Consider the following 21,035-nt stretch of genomic DNA (forward strand, 5'->3'; position numbering starts at 1 on the left):
ACCCTTTAAGAGACGGAAAGTAGATGATTGAGATCGGTTTCCAGAAACCAGCTGCTTTGGAAAGAGACACAGCGCCCCCTGCAGGCCCTTCGCTCGCTCTCCTCCCGCTGAAGAGATGCAGGTTTGCATATGTGGCTTTTCAAGGAAATCTAAACCATATGTAGCACTTGGAGTGTGCTTTCTGCCGTTTTGCAAATGAAGCACAGTATTCAGGAATATGTCGGGATGAGAAAAAAGCACCCACAATATTTCTCCTCCACAACAGTTAAGGACTTTTTTTTTACTGCAGAGAAATGACAGGGTTTCATCTCTCGGCAAGCGAAAGGGTTTTCAGAGACAGCCCTCAGGCTTGTCCTAATGAGGAGCCACACTGTCTAGCTCCCATGGTGGGGTTTGTAGCTTTCAGGCCCATCTGCACGTTAACGCAACACAGTTTCATTTTAATTTTTTGATAACTAACCACAGACATCAAAATGAGACAATTTCAGTGAAACCAGGGCAATTCCTGTCATAAAAAGTCCCGTATTGCTGACAGATAACTTTGACTAACAATACTATAAATCTGGCAGCCTAAGTCTGGGATAAAGCTCTGTTTCAGAGAAAAACCCCCTCTGAAACCTGGCTTGTTGACTTTGCGTCAAGGCAGAGCGCCGCCAAGCTCTCACAGGCTGGCCTCGGTTTGTGTTGGAGCCGTGTCAGCTTGCTCGTACTGGCAGATAGCGCTGGAAGAACAGCTGACAAGGCGTCCTGTCGGTTTTCCATTGTTAATGTATTAATTTGGGATTAGAATTGTGTAAAATGTCATGCAACAAGAAGAAAAAAAAGACAGGAAGTCTGTTCTGTGTGTAATTGCAGAAACAATATTGGGAAAGTGTGAAGACATTCAGTGTCTTTCGCTGGGTTGCATTACAAGTAATTAACTCCACAGTGGGGAAAAATATAGGTAAATCCAGTGAAAAGACCAGCATTCTGTTATAGTCAGCAGAATAAGTCAACAGATTTTTTTTTTATAAACATTCCCGTCTTAAAACATTTCAAGAAAAGAACTAGCAAAACCCAACAACAACAAAGATGCATTTCCTTCAGACTCTGAAGGCCCAGCAGCCAGATGAGCTGGGTTCCATCCAGCTTCCTCCTGCACCGTGTCAAAAAGGGACAGTTCTCGTAAATGTGTAGGAATGAAGCATTTTCGTAATACTGCTTTCCATCACCACACGAAAGCTTTGCTCCTGGAATTTATGTGTGTGTGTGCGTTTCGGCGCAAGACGCTGGGAGTAGCTCGACGTGTTCAGAAGTTTTAACATCCCCGACCAGGATTTCTGCTGAGTGACGAACGACCAGCTTTCAGCATCCATCGCTCAGCTTCCGAGCACAGGACCGTCCTTTTGTGTAGATCAGGCGTTTGTGTTGGGTTTTCTGAGGGTCAAGAAGCTGTTGCTGTCAGCCCCTTCCCCATCGTGTCTTTCACTGCAGGGAGAAAGTGCAAGGGTGAAAAACATAGGAGTTGATTAACAAAAAACATTATTTTATTGTATTAAATGATCCAATATTCGTCACTGAATTGGAGCTGCATTTGGAAATTTACAACAGCATTTTGGCTGTTATTTGAAGTGTTTGAGCAATGAAATTTTATAAACATAAACAGTATTTTTATCAAAACGTTTTACTGTGGATTATGTAGAAGAGGAGAGAACATGCTGGCACTTGGGCACAGTAGTGTTAAAACATAATTGTTAAAGATTTTGAAAGGGACATTTTACAACCTTAGAACAGTGAAAACAGAGAACACATTTCTCAATCTTCAAACCTACAAAATGTATATGTCACACAGGAAGCTGGTCAGAATTCACAGGGGCAGTATATTTCACTTTGAAATGGAACATGATTGTGGAAAGCCACAGTAATGAAGAACTGATTAGTGTTCTTGTTATTCAGAAAGGACGGTGCATGTCTTCCTCGCCTCTGGGCTTTGGCAGGTTTTTACCACAGTCAATTCTCTGTTGGATCTGTACATAAGGCCTAGTGTCTCTGTGCACACTGCTCGAGTGAACAAAACAACATATGGTCTCCACACAATAAGTGAGCTGAACATGCCTGAGGCGATATTATTAATTATAAAGCCACTACAAGAAAGGCGGTACTATATTACAGATAGAGTTTTGGTTAAATAAAGGTGGAAAGTTTATTATTTATGTGGCAGTGTTTTTACTGTCAGCCAGCAATTGTCAGCATTAATCCGTGTCGGTAACTAGCAGGAGACGGTGGGTAGTTCCCAGGCCCTTCCACAGGCTTCGCTCTGTTTACCTTCCCGGAGCACGTTCGCGTGCAGCTGGCGCCGACGCTCGTTTCCTTCAGCCCCGCCGAACTGAAGCAATGGCCCGGCTGGGGGGGCGTCCCGCCCGCCGGGCACGGGGGGGCAGCCACGGGCGAGCGGTCTTTCGTGACGGCTAGGCACGAGGACCCATCCGTCACATCGCTCCGCTCAGCGGCTCCACGCTTGTGTCCGAAACGAAAGCCTGTTATGAAATGCAGCACAGAGTTAAACTCGAACTGAAAATTACTTCACATTTGGGGTTTGTATCAGGTTACAGCCCTGATCTGCAGAGACACACAGGTTTGTTATTTTATTGTAAATAAGGAACAGGCTGTAGCCTGGACGAGTGCATTGTCTTCAGTTCAACGGCTGGAACATGAGTGATTTCTGGCAAACCTCAGTTTTTAGCAGGAAAGTCTTTTGGCAGTTGGGCTTTTCAACGTCTGGATATTTTTGGACTTCTTTACAATTTTGAAACGCATATTAAAGTGAACTAGAACAAACAAACTGCCTTTGTTCACAGTCCTAGCAGTCTCCTTGTAAAAGATAGGGGTTAAGGCATATTCTCAGTGAAGTGACTGTGTAAGAGGACTCCCTCAACAAATCGTAACAGAAACAAAAGCTCTATTCCTCAATCAGAATCAACTGACTCAGTAACAATAAACTGCAGACGTAACCTCTATGTCCCAATCATGATCTATAAAGGTCTTATTCTTATTTTTTAAGCAACGGTTGTCTACTGCTTTCATAACTGCATGTCCTTGTGATATGTTTGAATTTCTGATATTTAATTGTTTAGAGCAGTCTTGTTCACCATCAATATTTCCTAAAGGAGAGCCTTAGTTGTCAGATTCTTTTTATTTTCAGGTCATCATTGTCAAACACTTACAGGAAATGTTTTGGAAGGTTTTTTTTTCCATAATCATTGCTTGAGTGAAGTTTAATTTCAGATTCCACGTGTACTTTCAAACATGCTTCATTTCAAAGTGCCCTTTCTGCAGGAGGTGAAAGTGGTCGAGAAACAGGAATTAGAGCTGGTCTCATGATTCTGTCTGTCGGCGTGCTTGGTTTCTGCTGTGCATCATGCCAGTCATGCTTTATGTCTGAGTATATCTCAAGACTCCCCCCCCCCTTAGGAAAACATTTTAAATAAAGAATGACTTGCACATCTGCTTCTGGTTCGGTAGGTCAACACAAGAAGTTGAGTTTATTACTAGCTAATAAGTGCAAGCGCAGTAACCGTTACACCAGCTCGCTTTCAAGCTCAGATGGGCATTTCTGCATGTTGTAGGATGTCTAAATCTGAATGTTGATTTACAGATCTTCTGGTATCCACTACATAACATGGAAGAATGAGGCTTTCCTTTAGGTTTTCCGAGGAGATTCACAGGGGCACCTTCCATGTTTCCCCTTTGTCTTCTGTTCTTATCTTGAATCATTTCGAACATTATTATAACGTTCTAATCCTGTTTCTGTAGCCAGATGATCTGCACACTGAATGATGGGTTGTGCAAACCTTTTATTTGACTAAAAATAAAAAAATGAAATATGTAAAGTTTTTTCCATTACATTAAAGATGTGCATGTGATTTGTGTCAATTTCAGATTGACTTCTTGGACTGAATCGTGATATTATATGGAAAAAGGATGTCCAGATATACTCTGCAGCTTCTGTGCTGTGTTTTTAAGGCAGTGGTCGGAGTTACTGCAGGCTGTGTAAGACACTGGTCACGTGGACATGGTGGAAGTATGGCTTGCAGTTACGCAGTTGTTTTTAATCAAATTTTATTTTCTTAAATAAAATTTGTCTAAGATTACATCATAAAATTCGTGGTCAAACTATTTTACCTCCATAGATAATTATAGATAATTGTTTCTCTTCAATGTGTGTCAAGACAATTGGAGAAAACAGTGAGAATTGCTGTTCTGGAGCAGTAGCTCATTGTGAAAGATCCACTTTGCCAGTAAAAAGGAGGATCAGCCAGGGCCGTGCACGCCTGCAGAACCCAGTGCACGCCTGCAGAACCCAGTGCATGTACTCTAAAAATGTACACTTCAGAAGATTGAAGATCTGAAATGAAGCAGTAAAGGAAAGCCATCAGTTATTTTAAAACGTAGATTTCCTTGTAAACGTCTGAGTTCACCTTATGCCTTCGTTTTATGAGGCAGTACACAATACAAGTAGTCCATTTTATGGTTCTGTCAAAATTTCCAAGTCATCCCTTTTGAAGTCCAGGATATAGGTCTATAAGGGTGTTTCAAGAAAAAGAAACAGGCAGTTCACAAAACAGCTACCAGTATCTATCTGGCTGCATAAAATCAAAGTGCTTATTAACATTGTTTCTGATCTCAGAGATTTGGCAGTGGTCATGAGGACTCAGAAGTTTCAATAGGAGATGCAGTTGTGGCTCAAAACATCAACCCAATAACTCCTACCAGAACAGATTAAGAACAAATGGGAGCAGCGGAACTGTGTACAGGCGTTTAGTCCTCGTAATGACACCTGGTCTCTTCCTCTGTTTTATCTATGAATTGCTTTTACTTTTACCAGCTGTCTACCATCATTCTCTCTTTCCCATTCCTTCCTCTTTTTGATAACAGTACGGCGTGTTGTTTTGCTAATGCACATCCTGTCTGGCTGTGGGTGTGGCATGTACAATTAAATTAGAGTCCGATTTCTGGTGTTTCTCTGCGTTTCTTTCTTTTCCTAAACAGCTGCTTCTCAGGACCCCACAAGGCGCAGGAGTGAGCAGACCCTGCGAGAACTGCAGTCGGGCTTTGCTCCTCATCCACCTCTGTTCTCCCTGCAGGCCGCGTGACACCGGAGCAGCTCTCTGCCCACATCCAGCTGTTCAGGAGGAGCTGGAAGGCCTTGCGGAGCCACTGCGGAGTTCTCCAGCTCTCCCTGGCCACAGCGCAGGCACTGCGGCACCCCAGCCTCTCCAAGTGGGACACCCTCCTTGCCTTGGAGCGGCTCCTCCTACAGGTGGGACCCGTTTTCACCCCTTGTGCCGTAGGAAGAGGTGCAGTGTTAAAAACAAGAGCCCCTTACACATCCCACTCTGGAAATTTCGATTTGCATAATGAATGTAGTGCTTATTTCGTTCCTGAAGCGTGGCCACTCTAAACCCATAGAGGCCTCACATAGCATTAGTTCCAAATCTAGTTCTTCCATCGCAAGGCAGTGTACGTGGACTGGATTTTTACCAGCTTTGCCAGATTCCCAGAAAAACAGAAGTGTTATGACTTTGCCTGTGCCCCCCCTGGATGTTGTACTGCAAATGAATGAAGCTGAGATCATGAGCTCGACTTCTGAGAAGGCGATGATGTAATAGCCGGACTGGCCTGCCCACCCTTTTCACACCTTTTATGACATCATCAGCAACCCTGGCGGGGGGGGGGGTTGTGGCTCTTCCCACGGGGAGCTGCTCACATCACGGGCTGCCAACACTTGACGTCACTTGGCAGCACCTGATGCCTGATCTGACGGGGCAGATATAAACAGTGGTGTGTTGCAGGTCGCAAAAACAATCTAAAAATCTCATGGGCAGGAAAATCTACATGAAAGGGATCTGAGAGATTCTTCTGGGTCTTCATCAAGACAATGCGTAAAAAGGCAAACAGAAGGCTTTGTTCTGTATCATGAAATGTAAAGTTTAAATCATGGGAGCTTCTGCTCAGTCACACTAGAAAGACCTCCTTCAGAATATTGTGCTCAATTTGGTCACCAAACTGCAGAAAGGACAACGTGGCCTCAGAATCTGTTCGGAGAAGCGCAACAATAATGATATCTGATCCTGGATTATTGTCATGTACAGAGCAGGGGTGTCAGGCCCGGTGTGCTACCTGATGGCTCTCTGTGCTTGCGCCATCTTGGTCCCGAAAGTGCCCCCTTAACTCAGCCGGTAAAGCAGATCCTCATTCCTCTGCCTGATTCCCTGATCGGCGGAGCAGTGAGGCTGCTGTGTGTCGCCCAGGGGCTGTGGCAGCGCGGTGCTGTTTGAAGGGGGGTCCCCTCCGGTTGGGCAAACCTCGCCGGGACCCTTTGGATGAACAGCGCTGTTTAAATGCAGTTGTTACTGTTTTGTTAAGACCCGAGGAGGTGGCGTTTGCTTTAAGTGTCAGGACTCTGGTTCTGTACCGTGTCGCAGGGGCACATGGGAGTGTTGGGTCCGAACAGGAGCCACAGAGGCAGGAAGGCCGTGCTGGCGGGGGAGACGGCTGTAACGTGAGCAGTGTGCGACTTCCGTTTGCCTCCACATTTCAGCTGAGGCTGACAACGCACTCCGCTCACTCCCCGCTGTTCAGCGTCTTTTTCCGAGAAGACAAATACCACGTTCATGACAGACCTTCTCTTTTCGAATGCCTTAGTTACAGTATATGGGTTTTTTTCATTTCTTTTTTTCTCACTGAAACTATAGATGGGAATTGAGTTGTGTAATGCTTTTGTGAAATTAAAACAAGCCCCCTGCACTTCATTGTGATAAACAAACAACTTTAATGAGACATGCTTAGTGGTTTTTGTAAACAGTTACAGCCCTGTACAGGGAAAAACACTGTAATAAAGGAAACTTTTGAAGGTCTAGGGCATTGGTAAAATACAATTCCTGTGTTGACAGTGTTGCTCTGGAAAGGTAAACTTCTTTAGGTTCTAAATTCAGAGCCCTTCAAACATGGTAGTAAGGATTGACATGAACGGACAGCAGCAGACTCTCTGCCACTAGGGTCCGAGGAGACTGAGGAACAGTGAGAGTTAGCTGCCCAACAGTGCTTGAGTCCACGTGCACGAGGAAGCCCAGCTCCAGGCTGGGCTGCCTTATTTCAAGAGCGCGTCCGAGGGAAGAGGAGGGACACGCCAGAGGGGTTTCATGGAGCATCCCCTGAAGCCGCTGGTGTGCTTTCATTCCTGGGGGGGGGGGGAAGACCCAGCCAGTTGTTCCTCAGTGGCCTTTGATGAGCAGTTTTGGGAAAACAAGGCTGTTCTTCAGATAACTTCAGGGCAGAATCGGCACCTCTCAGAGCTTTAACCACTGATCCCTTTGTTGTTGTTTTTTTTCTCAAAGTAATGAATCTGATACCAAGCTGTGTCTGAAACTGCAAAATCAGATATTGGCCTGCGTGTTCATGTGTAGTGCTCCGGGCTGCATGGATACATCCAGTGCATTTGGGCTTTGGTTCACTTAATGAAATATGTTAGATATAGAGCTGTGGGACTATTACCTAATATCTCTTTTCAGTTTTATGCTGTGTTTGAGTTTTATTTTATGACGGGGGGCTGCTGTGCTTGTTTGACTGTTGTCCTGTGTTTTTTCTGCCTCCAAATTTCAAAATGTGCTGTCTGGCAGTTTTGCCAAAAAAGGAAAAAATTACTGCGTCTCAAATGGATCATTTTCTCATTCACGGTTTGCATCTATTTCCTGAAAAAAGCCAGCTTATTAAGTAATTTACAGCCCTGGGAAAAGTTAATAAAGCAAATGATGCCACAGTCGCTAATCCTGTTCCAACAAACGAGACAGAGCGTTGGAGTTCAGATTATGTGAATTTTTGTATGTCAGACAGTCATCTTAGGTCACTATTAGAAAAATATCAAATTTTACTCTTAATTTACTCTTTAGACAGAAACTCCAACAAAGGTTTAACCCACAATAAGCTGACTTGGTAACAATCTCCCATCTAACTCTGAAAAGCTTCAGAGATACCGCAAGTCACAGCTGGATCTTGCACCACAGAAGTCTCTTCCTAAGTGTTTGTGCACACAAGTGATATTGTCACCATTTTTCTGTTTAATCTGCTGTTTGTTTAGAATACATTTTTATCACCAAAGGTCTTCATGATTTATTCCTTAATGTGCCATAATTTGTTATATGTTTTGGTGTAGATTTGCCACCTTCTCTGACAGTTTTATACTGTACATTGCATGTACTGAAAATGTTCAAGTAGGTACAGTAGCTGCATCTGCATGCGTAGGCTGCAAAGGAACAGGTACATTTTTATTCCATGCTGAAAGGAAAAGAAAAGAGACAGAACATTTAGGCTGTGGAGCCTTCTTCAGCCTTCACGCCTTCACATTCTAGAATTAGGTTCTGAATTACCTGATGAACAAAATTTGCCCAAGAGCTTCTTTCATACTGTATGTAACCTTTCGGTTTTCTCACATGCTGCAGGAATCGGTGAAATCATAAAATTATTTGCTTTTCACAATTTTATAGAATGATGGACTCTTATTATTTAGCACAGGAACTTCTCTTACAACCATATACAAAATCCATTCACTTTAGCAGTGAAGCAACAGTTTTCTTCAGCAGAATACCTTCTTGTTTGCAACTTCTAGCTAGGAGCCTATAATTTTGTGTGCCAATTATATATTATACTTATATATGTTCGTGTTCTGTACTTAAGAAGCTGTGATTTGGCATGAAGATTTTCCTGACCGGTACAATAGTTTTATTTAAGTTGGTCAGGAGAGGTTCCATGTGCTTTAACATGTTAAAATCATTTTACTAACATGTCTGTAGAGCCCAGTAAACTCTTCAGACAATTATGGATGCACAGCTGCTGACTTTTTACAACTGAGGAACTTAGAACTTGTTTGAAAGATGAAGATGTGTCCCAGGGAACCTCTGACAAGCCCAACAAATTCTGTGCATCAGAGTCACCAAAAATGTCATCAGGTTTATTAACTTTAACTTTGGAGCTGCCGCATTTTTGCAGAGGCTCGGGTGGCCCACAGGAGCAGATGCACTGATGCAGCGTCCTGCAGCAGGAGCAGACTGGGGTGACGAGTGAATTTGAGGCCATGATTGAGGCATGCTGCCTGGCGATCTGATCGCCCTGTGCTGGGGCTGCCTGCTGGGTGCCAGCTCTGTCAATAAATACAGCCTCTTTCACCAGCTCTGCCTCTTGCATCACTTTTTCCAGGAATTCCAGGAACATTTTAGTCAGCACCGCAAATTCTGCTGTTTGTTTGGCTGAAATATCAGATGCTGCCTTAATTGAACTATACCTTTATTTTTCTCCTCGAGGGAAATTCACATGATTTGTTTAGCGAATGCCAGTAGCTGATGCTTTGATACTTAAAATCAAGAACAGAAATGTACTAGTAGTATTCAGGATGAGAACATTTTAATGCATGTATTTTTTTTGTGAAAGTATTAACTTGGGAATATTCTTAAATGTGTATGTTATACTTAAAAAGAAGCCAAGCACTGTAATCCGAAGTGGTTATCTAGTTGCTGCCAGAGCTCAGATGTAGAAATGAGGTTTTGGTGCTTCTTGGGTGGTGTTTGTGTGCCAGTCCAGCCCTGTCCTTTTCCTTCTGTAGAATATTCTTATTTTACAGTGAATAATAATGTCTGATCTGCGCGTACCATTGTTAAGGAAAACGTAACCACAGGCTCAGACCAAAACAAGAGAATATCCTGATGTGAATTACAAACACTTGTGCCTTTAAGGAAAACACAAAAAGAACTGGGGCTCCCAAGAGCCAAAGCTATTGACAATAATGGGACCCCCCACCCCCGTCTTTGACAGAATGGACACAGGCAGGCACCCCCCCCCCACCCAGCCTTGCCCTGAAGTCAGTGAAGTCACTGCGGTCCGAGCTGTGTCTCCGTGCCCCCGAGCGCTCATCACCGCGGAGCGGAGCGCGATTCCCTGGTTTTGGTGTGGGATCCTGACCACAAAAGACCTGGCCTGAGACCCGACCAGAGCTTATTTCCCAGGAGCCTCTGCCAGCGGCTTCACTGCGCAGGCGGCCTGGGCTGGTGATTAACAAGAGCCCTGCAGCCCTCTGTGTAATCCCGTTAGGAACAGTCTGGAGCCCCTGGAGGAGCTGGCCCGCTCCTGTTGGCTTTGATAACTGGCAGCTGCCTCCCGGGTATCTGCACTGATACTGTTCCAAGTGCTTTTGTCGTAGATGAACAATGGCAGAATTAAGCTCAAGAAGTCTGGTAAAATGTTTGATAATAAGGGCAAAGGATAATTTTCTCAGTTGTGAAATCATTTTATAGTGTGAGACTAACAATAATAATGCTATGAATAACTAATTCTCTTGCTGTACATGCAACAAAGCTGAAGCCAAGTTTTATACTATTAAAATGCAGAAGTATGCGCTAGCTGAATATGGAATAAACAGTAATTAAGAGGAGTTATGCTGTGAGCCACAGTCCAGCTGGTTAAACAGTTGTCCTCAATCCCTTCTAGCTGTCTGGGAGCAAATCACTTGAAATGTACAGCAATGCCCATCTGTACTGCTTAAGGAAGTGAAAATGATCTTTGCTTTTTAAATCATAAAGCATAAATCACCAGTAAAGATAGAAATGACTCTTGTGCACAATGTATTAAACCATTTTATCGACACCAATTATTTGTTAGTTATACTTACAGTGATACAATTATAACAGATTTTAAACATATTTCTCCATAGACATCTTGAGAATTGTGGTTAGAAAACTTCCATTAACATTGAGTCTTCTCCTTGAATCTTCATTAAGAACAGAAAGATTTATAAACTTCTCTTTGGCTTTCTCATCAATTAATGTCTCAGATCTATTTGGAAAAGTTAACCATTTTTTTTTGTATTACGTTCATTGTCTTAACATATTGTGCTTAGTTTGTTTTTGTTAGGACTCAAGTTGTTTATATTTCAATAGACTCAATGGAAAATACAAACCATGCTCAAGAGAATTTGATAGTCTTGGTCGAAGTCTTGGCTGAATCAGCACTTAATACCCTTTCAACACGTCCTACATCTGCAGAGCAAAATTATTCAGGCTTAGAGGAGACCTGAGGTGAGCGTGGAGCTCACATTAAAACACGATGGCTCACATAACTACCATTCGACATTGCCTCGATTGGTTTCTACATCGCTGTCACCCTGTAGGTGGTGCTCTTCTCTTTGGAGCAGGATTTCCAGTCCAGTGCCCCAGCAGTGACCAGCGACACTGACAGTGTGCTGTGGGAGGTGCCATCCATCTGAGGAGACATGAAGTCGCAGTCCCAACTGCCCGGTCATGAAAGATCCCTCAGCATGTAAGGGGGTGGTCCAGGATTACCGCTGGTGTCCTGGCTCAATTCCACTCAGGTCCTGTAGTCTGGCCCCCCTCTGAATTCAGCTGGCGCAGCGGTTTCTCTCTCCCCCACCTGATCTGTGTGTAGTGGGGGTGCACGTCAGCGGGGGGTGAGAGGCCTCCATCCTGTATTTAAAGGCCTTTTTTTGTGAGCCAATGTGGGGGTGAAGAGCCCTCTAAAATGCAATTAATGAAACAAATTAAACAATTAACAGGATCACTCCATGCACTTCCTCCCGTTGTGATGTAGGGGAAAACTTGGAAAAGCAAATCGCTTTTGTTGACGACAGAGGGTCTGTCAAATCTCATTACTATGAATGCTTTTTTCCGACTTTAATTGTAAAATCCACCTTTTTATATTGTTGCTAAAGTCAAGAGCCTACTGGAATAATTCATGGCTGTGTCGGTGTGAATAATACTTTCCCCATGTGTCATTCGTGTACCCCCTTCCCCTGTTTGGCCACTTCTTACCGCCCCAGGACCAGTCTGTGGAGTCTCGGCTTGTCCTGGGCAGGAGGGGACCCCTCGTCCTGTGTTAAGTTTGTCTGCTCAGTATTCTGCGAAGGGGACCTAGGAGCTGTGTCCTCCTGTAGTGTTCATACAGAAGGCTCCTCAGATCTGGAATCCATTGTAATAGAGTTAAAGCTTACACTTTATGAATTTAAAAGCAAGACATTGTTGGTTTCTCTTTATATACGAAACACAACACGAAGGAAACGTACAGGAGTTTTGAGTGTTTATTCAGACATTCTTCCTACCATAGCCTGTTCTTAGTCATCCATCTTAAAGAGTTTAATTTATTTTTTTATGAATTATTCATCCTTTTATTAAATAGGAGTGGTCTGTCACGGTGCAGTTTTGCTTGTTTGAACGATTTTTGTGGCATTAGTCAGCTGCTGGTGTTCAGAAGACATGTAAATTGAACGAGGCACCTCATTAGTGTGGCGCTCAGGCGTGGTTTGCACTCCGAGAAGCCGAGACAGGCGATTTGCCCTGTGATCCACAGGAACGGAGACTTCTCTTGAGGAGAGTGGAGTAAGGTTGACTTTAGGGTGAAACTGCACTGCCAGTTTCTTCCACAGGCCTGTCTGCTGTGGATATGGGGAGATACTGTGTGGGACGTTCAGAGCTTTTTTCTTTTTTTTTGTCTCAAAAATCTACAGTAGAAATAACAAAGTTACTTACCCATGACAAATGCTTAGATTTAATGAAGGCAGCAGATTTTTATGTTTTTGCCTGGGCATAATGAGCCCTGTGGTTAGAAAACTAACGGAAACTTCGAGAGTCAGGGATTCTGCTTAGAGAGTCTACATTAGGAGCAGTAAGTTTTCACTACAGTCCAATACAGAGCTATAAACCTCTCTTTGGCTTTCATTAATATTTCAGATTAACTCAGAAGAGTATGTGTTTTTTTTTAGCTCATTGTCTTAATGTATTGTGCTTGGTTTGTTTTTTAACTGAAGTGTTGATATATAAAAATAAAAAACATCAGTGGAAAATACAAATCATGCTCAAGCTAATTTCATGGTCGAAGCTTTGGCTGAATCAGCACTTCATCACCTTTCAACAAGACCTACATCTGCAGAGCAAAACTATTCAGGCTCGGGGTGTAACTGGGGGGAGCCTCTTGTTTTTACAGCCTTTCAGCTGGTTGTTGAATCATTGCCACCTTGTCGCCTGTTCTGGTCGGTTCTCCGAAGCTCAGCCAGGCTGTGCCTGGTCTGTACTGGGACGAGAGACCCTCGGGCTGCTGCCGTGAGTGGTTGTACTGGGCCAATAGGCCCTTGCCCTTGTCTTTTCTCTGGACCAGTATTTGCAGTCTCGTACCCCACTACAGTAATGAGGGACACGGTGCTGTAGGACCCATCATCCTTTGGAGGGAATGTTAAAGCGAGGCTCTGCCTGTTTGGCCCTGTTGGAAGCCGTGGCTGTGTGTGAGAGTAGGGGTGGAAACCCCAGTGGCCTGAACTGGCTAAATTGCACTCTGGGCTTGTGCAGTTTGTCCTCCCCGGCGTCCCCCTCAGTTCAAGGGGTGAAGACTGGTCTCCCAGATCTCCTGCACAGTGGGGCTGTTTACACTTTATTGTGACTGTAATGAAACTTGCTGTGCATATGTGCATATGCAATTAATTTATAAATTATTAAGTCAATGAAGTTAGTTAAAGGGCATCTGTTCACTGGGAACCATGCATCCGCTTCTCTCTAGCAATGTATTCGCATTGTCCTGTGAGTTTCTTTTAAAGGGGGAGCTTGTAAGGAGTTGTGGAAGTTCAAATTCATCACTTTATTTTGAAAAGAAACAAATCTCTCCTGTCCTCTGTTCCCTTTGTTGAAATAACTGCTCAGTGTTGAAACACTGAAGCTGACGTCGAGATCTGACTCGGGCAGGAGTTTGTTTTTTTCTTGTTCTTTTTGAAGATAAGTTGGAATCCCTTAATGGACATGAGTCCTGAGTATAAAAGGGAGAAATGAGCCGACACGTCGTTTGTCACTCGTGGGTGAGTGAGGCCGCGAAGACGGAGAGGAGGGATTTGAGGGTGAAGCCTAGCAGAGGCTGAATGGCAGAGCCGCTCCTGGGAAGCCATGCAGTGGGATTATGCAGGTGTGTTTGATGTTTGCCTGAGGGATGCAAACTGTAGTGATCATTTAAGAAAGTTGGATCAGGAGCAGTCTGCCTTCTTTACCCCTGAGACCCACAATCTTTAAATTACAGTCAACGCTAAGACCACCAACCCCAACCAGAATACTACAGGGAAGCATGCTCACCTGGGGTCTGGTCTGAGATGCCAAGTAAGGTTGAGCCTGTCCAGTGTGTTAGATGGAAGATGTATTGCTAAAATTAAGCTTTGGAAACAGTGATAATGAAGATCAGTAGGTCAAGTTACAAAAAAGCGCACATTCCTCGTCTTGCTGATAAGGGATAGGATGTCAGGGATGTGATGGTGAACGGTACTGGAATTGCCAAACAAAAGACCTTTGATTTTCCACCCCGGAGGTAACGGCTGTTTTATTTGACCAGTAGTGATTTTTTCAAGCTGCACCTCAGGTCTCCACCTCGGATTCAGCAGCATCTTTGTGACCCTCGGCCCAGCACGGGGGGGCCGAGCCCCTCGGTCTCCGCTCTGAGCCCCGCTGCACTCACAGCAGTCTGCAGCAGCTGGAGGAGGGATGCAGCTCTCGCTGACAGCTGACCCGTGTCCGCCCAGCCTGCCCAAGCAAAACATATGGATCTGGAAGTCTGTGTTTTACTTCAGTAATGCGTGTAGGTATAGTAATTAGAGATGAAATGTTTGTTTTCTGCCTGTTTGCTCATTTCAATATTTTTAATCCTGTGCCAGTCCACTACATCGTGGTTGACAGCAGCAGTATTGTGTGGCTGTGATTGATAAGGAGTTCAGGTCAGAACTAGAACTCTGTCTTGTGAGTTGCATTGGTTCCGGAGCAAGCAAGTCAAACCAGGGTGCAGGTTTTTTATTGCTGATGAGGGGTTCGGGGAAGCTGGCTGTCTTTCTCCCCTGCATCCATGTTGTCTTTGCAAGGTCAGTGGACGTCAAATTGGGGTGTTTAGCAACCGTCCACAATTATTTCTTTTGTGTCATTAAATTTGTTTGCAGAGCAAGAACAGCAGCTCCCTGTGGAAGCTAGCAGGGAAACAGCACATCCAGTATTTCCAGCCGGTCCGATCCATCAGGACCTCTCCGCACAAAGACATGCGGCTCTGTCAGCGTGTGATGCTTCAGCTTCATTGGCAATTATCTCGCCGAAGAGGCCTGTCCGAGTCAGCTCGTGTGCATTGCAAAATATCTGTCTTGCTTGTCACTCGTGAGGCTCGAAAGCACACGACCACCTGTGAAAGCCCTGGTGACTCAGGCGCTGTCAGTGTTCAGCTCCATATGGAAGGATTCAGAAGGTCACTGCTTTCCCTTCACAGCAGCGCTCAGGGCAGCCCCTGGAATCCAGCCAGCCCATGCTTAAGCAGCAGGAAGGTCGACGAGGTCAATTAGAGCCAGTTACTGAAGTTCTCCCTGTTGTTTACGAGAGCTGAGGTTTGAAAGAGCTCTGTGTTATCAATAGGTAAGGCCAGAAACAGAGTGTTCCCCACAGAAAGAGTTAAATTGCATGTGATTTGAAGAGGCAGCCTTGCAGCCCTGTTTGTCCGCCCCTATTATCTGTTGGAATAGACCAATGCAGGTTGGCATTTATACTAGATATTTCTTATTTGTCGTATTCAAAAACACATTGGCGGTAGAAGGACGATAGATGTCCGTGCAATAATTGATTTTAGTCCCATGTCCCGCCATACGCACAAGTGAGTTTTATCAAACTTTGCTGAAAAATGTTCATTTCTTATTTTTCCGTGTGTATCAAGTATCCATGCTATTCAAGCTATCCATGAAGAAAAAGTGAATACTGTTAAGAAATATCTTTCCTTTCCTTAAAAAACACCATCACAAGGGGACAGGAGGATCTTGAGGTGTTAATGCTGGTTTCGAGAGGGCGTGTTGGTAAGCTGAGCTTGGCTGGCTCCTGCCGAGTTGATGGACAGTAGACTCTGTAAGTGAAAGCAGCTTGTTCTGCTTTTCTGTCTTGTCTTGGTCTTTCTCTTCTGGGTTAATTATTTGCCTCAGGTGCTGGTTCCTTTGTCTGTAGTGGACATGTGAAAGGACCTGAAAGCAACTTTGTTCGTCAGGTCGGTTTACCAGAGAAAAAGAAAAAAACATACTGTAGCTCAGTAGGGTTCTGTGGGATAAACTATGTGGACGGAACGAACTTGCTAGACTTCTTTGAATGAGCCACAGCAGTAATGGGCAGTTACAGAATGTATGCTGTAGTTCTCAGACAGTTTTGAAAAAGTCACACATAATATATTAATTCTCTCATTTTTGGTGAAAGGGATATAAGATCATGGGTGTGTTTGGATTGGAAACTGTAGGATGATGCTTAATGTTGAAGCATAGAGTGTAACATTCAGATAGCAGACAATGTGAACTAAAAAACATATTGTAAGATGGGAAATGCTGAGTTTGAAGAAGTCATTGTACTGTATGTGTTTTTTGTTGAAAAATCTTTTGGTCACTGTGGGGAAACAATATGAAAGGCAAGCACGATATCAAAATGTTATGATATTTAATTAATAATACAGAATTTAAATTAAGGGATGTGTCAAGTTAAAACTGTAAGACCTCAGAATCTTGTCTTGCATATTGGTCACAACATTTCAAGAAATCCAGCGTAGAGCAACCAGATACTTTCTTAGGTTTAGATCTTCGACTGAGTTAGGAGACCATCGGAGACAAATAGTGGCTTCTGAAAACTCAAGTGAAAACTGTCAAGTACAGTGATAGCAGTTTTCTAAACTGAAAAGTGTAAATAGCAGTATTTCGTGTAAGAATAAAAAATGAATGGCCTTCTGTCCGATTCGTCTTGCAACCAGGTTTATGGTGTGTTTTTTTTCATATAGTATTTAAAAATGAATGAAATCAAGTTCTGAATTAATCCAAAAGAAATAATATTGCAAGAAAAAGAAAACAGCATTGCATGTCTTTGTGGCGTTTCCATCATAACGGCAATTTCTTGTTGTGTAGCCTGTGAGCAGATGTGAATGAGTTTGCTCAGGTAAACTAGTGGATGTGGACTACAACACCTTACAGCACGCAAGACAATTCAGCTGCTGTACAAAGACGTGCTCTTCGTCGTAGCTGGTATAGTCAGATGTGTGGTGGAAAAAGGGACCGTGTCGAAGTGGTCTCTGGAATTAGAAAACTGTTTTATATATTTAAATATTTAAATATAGAAATATATATATATATTTTTTTAGCCTCTGTCCTGCTCTGTTTGAAGTGCACAAAGAATAAATAAAGACAGAAACCGTGCAGAGGCCTGTGGCTTGGCTGTTTGAACATCCGCTGCAGGGAATAACTGCATGTAGCTGAAACACCGCTGTTCGCTCGGCCACGTTTTTTGCTGCAGCAGTTTGTAAGCATTGGCAATAATCTGAGCTCACCGTGTAGCCTTGTAGGATCAGAAGGCATTGTCATACTAAACAGGCAAGGAATACAACTTAAAGAAAAGGGCGATGATGGCACCTTTAGTTAGCCTTAAAAGACAACATTGGTCTTGCAAGAATAAAAGCACCTTCTGTTAGTTCATTTGGATTTTATTTCAGTTGTTCATAGGAAAGATTTCACAACAATACAAGTATCAGTGTTTGTCCACATGTTGTTTTCAAGGAAAATTGGGGGGGGGAGGGAAAAAATAATAAGTTACAAACAAAGACCACAAGCTACAAAACGGCAGTAAAACACAACAAAGCTGTTATTCCACATGCAGGCCAGATGTACTTATTGCTTTGTCTTTGAGGGGTTGTAAGGTTGACTGTTTCCTATTACATTAATGCACAGCAGAAAGCAGCTTTGTAATTATTTCATTATTAGAATTAACAGTGCTCACACCATCGCTCCATTGCTCTGGATCTTTGCTGCTTTAAGATAGGGATGTTTGTTGTCTGACTCACAACAGTTTCTGCCAAGGATGTGTTGGCACTGGATGTGAATTTCTTTTTATTTTGCAGGACATATGCTGTATTTAAGCTTGGTGTATTCACACCTTTAAGACTTCAGGGTGCTCCAAGATGTGTTGTGTTAACAAATTCAGAACTTGCAACTGCAATAAAAGTGACAGACATAGCCCCCTGTTCAGGATTATTTGCAAAGCCCTTGGGCATTTCCAGACCAGTTATGCAGACGGATAGTGCACCAAGATGAACCACATGTAGAAGATATACTGAGGAACTGGGGTTTTCTCCTTTATTACCTGCGGTGCCAACTTCATGCTCCTCCCTCAGGCTCCTTCATGCACATGGGCTGCGGTCTGTTGAGATGAGTGCTCTGCATTGCCCTGAGCTTTGGTTTCCGTGCTCTTGTCACGGGAGAGTTTCTTCCCAGGAACCACAGTGTTCAACACACGTTAAAAAATGGACAAAGTGCTTCACTGCTCATACTTAGAAAAGCCTTGATGCAGTATAGAACTTTAACAATCTTTAATATGTAATTTTCATTATCTACACCAGTTTGTTTTGCCATAACAAATTGCCATACCCTGTATAGTCGTTTAGGCTTATAGGTGGCTGGTAGTATAATATTTCTTCCTTAAACAAAACCTTTGTCTTTTTGCACAGCTCATCTCCTCCTAGAAACAAGCTAGCAATTAAAAAAACATGAGCAGAAGTCTGGCTTTGATCTAATCTCCCCAAATCTTTTTTTTACACTATCTGTGCAAAGTCAAACCTTTCGAGTGGCCTTACTGTTGATTTTGCTGTCGATCATTAATTGCAGATTTTTCTGTATCTGTCGTGCTGCAGACATGCACCTCGTGTAAGCTGCCCCCCATCCCGGCCCCCCGCAGTAGCCAAAGCTGGGAGATAATGTTAGTGAGAGTGGCATTTCGTCTTTAGCAAGAAAAATACAAGGTTCAAATCCCCTGATCTTGTTTGTCAAGAGTAATGACCCTGCCCTCTTGTCCATGGGGAGGAAGGTGGATGTTTTACTGTCTGAGTTAGAGATGTGAGTCTTTGTTCATGTGCTGCTGTTGCCCTCTGAAATTGCAAATGATCTTAATCAGTTTATAATCTGTTCATCAGGGCGGATATTTAGTGTGTTTAAGGTCTGAAGAGGAAGTAGATGTCTACTTGCTTCAGTGTGCATTATAGGATGAAAATATATGGCTTTTTTTTTTACTTTTTAGAAAAAAGCTAGCAAATAAAATAACTTTTTTAAAAATTTAGATCATAATTGACAATTCCTATTTCTATTACCTTAGCAAGCCAGACAAATGAATTTGTCGATAGATACATTTTAAAGTTTAAGAGCAACCTAGCTGCTATAACTGGAGACAATATAAATATTTAAGAACACTCTTCGGTGAGCCATTGGAAGGCAAGAATATCTCTGCAAGACGCATAAAGTTGGAAAGTGTGAATGGGTGTCGTCAGGCCAAGAACGAGCTGCTGTTTTACTAAGAGAATGATGATCAGTGACACTGACATGTAGTCTAAGCAAGCCGTTTAAGACTGTACAGATGAGGCAATAATAACGATAAGGCAAAGACTGGAGGTGAGAACATAAAAATTGCCTTTGAAACAGTAAAGAAATATTTCATTCTAACCAGCGCTGTGCTTTTTAGCTAAGGGGCTCATTTCCTAATTACTTGGTTGTTCCCCAATGACAAAATTGTACTTCTGCCATCCATAGCTGGGCAGCACAGGGAAAATTTGTTTGACGTCTTCTGATTAACTCTGTCAGACATCAAAAGATTCCTAGGGCAGCAATAAACTGAGAAGAAAGATCTCTGAAGAAATGTGATGAAGTGAACATAGGAGCTCTTTGGAGGCCAAGATGTCCTCCTCCTGCGAAAGTCTTGTCCTTCCTCACCAGCTGTCCTGCACGACTCCAGGCACCAGTACGCTCCTGCCTGGAGTCTGGTACCTATCTCCTGCTTGGCCACCCTGCCGTCGACACTCTCCCACTCCAGCTGGCCTGGAGTCCTGCGGTTCATCTCGGACTTCTTCTTCCTCGCTTTCCTGCTGCTCCCATCCCATCCGCCAGCTCCCCGACACCAGCGCCCAGCTGCCGTTGTCTCAACCCTACTCCCCGTCCACTCTTCCACCAGCCCCTCTGCGCCCCCTCTCCGATCTCCCCGGTCCCCAGTCCTGCCCAGTTCCTTCTTCAGGAGGGCTGGGATGAGCTGCCAACAGGAGCCAGACCTGCTCGGGCCGTATTCCTGCGTGCTCTCAGGTCTGATGGACTTCCTTCACTGTTTCCTTGACTCTATTTCACTAATGGCTTTAATTCTTAGACTTGCTGTTTGCCCTTCTTGTCTGTAAGCACAGAGTCCGTGCCAAAAAGGTGTTGATATATCTGCTCTGTAGCCACACTCCCTGCATTGTGTTTTAGTTTTTAATACTTCACTCTGTTTGCTTGACACTTGCGTTTCAGTTGGTGTTACTGTTAGCCTAATTAGTCATTTCACCTGTTTCTTCCTTCTTGTAGCTTCGTGCTCGTTTCTTGAGCTTGTACACAATTACACAAATCCTAACATTTGGAAGATGATGAAATACAGGATCGCTGCCGTGCTCCATCCTGAGCTTACGATTGAGTGTGATGGCCAAGTTTTCTGTCTATTATGAGGACATGCCTGTTAGAAAGCAGCAGTTGTACCAGAATTACACAGGGTCAGCAGCCAAGGCCAGACCAGAGTGAGGGCACTGAGAGGGGGCAAGACCTGGGCAGCCCTGAGTAAAGACCACAGCATGAGGGGATCAAAAATTGTAGAAATTTAGATTCCTTTTTTTGCATGTACGTGGAAGCAGTCAAGCTGAAATTCCTTCATGCAGGAAACCAATATTTCATTCTCAAAGGGAGTATTTTCCTTGGCTGATTCTGATGACCCCATGCTCATAAAACACTCTGAAAAAACAAAATCTTTTTAGACTGTACCACACCTTAAGTACAAATAGTTATCATTATATTTATGATTTTTTATGCTTTATTTTATGAGAGTAAAACCTCAGTATGTGTTTGTCGACACTGCTGCTAATACTAAACTGTGACCATATACTTCATTCTTACTCACCCTGATTGGATCGGTCCAGAACCT

At 43.5% G+C, this 21,035-nt stretch overlaps 1 protein-coding gene and 1 long non-coding RNA gene across 3 annotated transcripts in view; one reads left to right on the forward strand and one right to left on the reverse strand.

Annotated features, from left to right (window-relative positions):
• scfd2 (sec1 family domain containing 2) overlaps window positions 1-21,035 on the forward strand; it is a 145,139-nt gene that overhangs the window by 20,348 nt on the left and 103,756 nt on the right. For both annotated transcript variants that reach the window (XM_088628665.1, XM_088628751.1), the window contains one exon: window positions 5,124-5,299. In XM_088628665.1, coding sequence (XP_088484791.1) covers window positions 5,124-5,299 — 176 coding nt within the window. The remainder of the gene's footprint in view (window positions 1-5,123; window positions 5,300-21,035) is intronic.
• Window positions 833-2,511, reverse strand: LOC148677432 (uncharacterized). Its single transcript, XR_015941173.1, has 2 exons — window positions 2,305-2,511; window positions 833-1,467 (listed from the first exon to the last, which is right to left on the reverse strand). It is a non-coding gene; the product is annotated as an uncharacterized LOC148677432 (long non-coding RNA).

Source organism: Lepisosteus platostomus, chromosome 1 (genome assembly GCF_059453375.1).
Source record: "Lepisosteus platostomus isolate fLepPlt1 chromosome 1, fLepPlt1.hap1, whole genome shotgun sequence".
Classification (NCBI taxonomy): domain Eukaryota; kingdom Metazoa; phylum Chordata; class Actinopteri; order Semionotiformes; family Lepisosteidae; genus Lepisosteus; species Lepisosteus platostomus.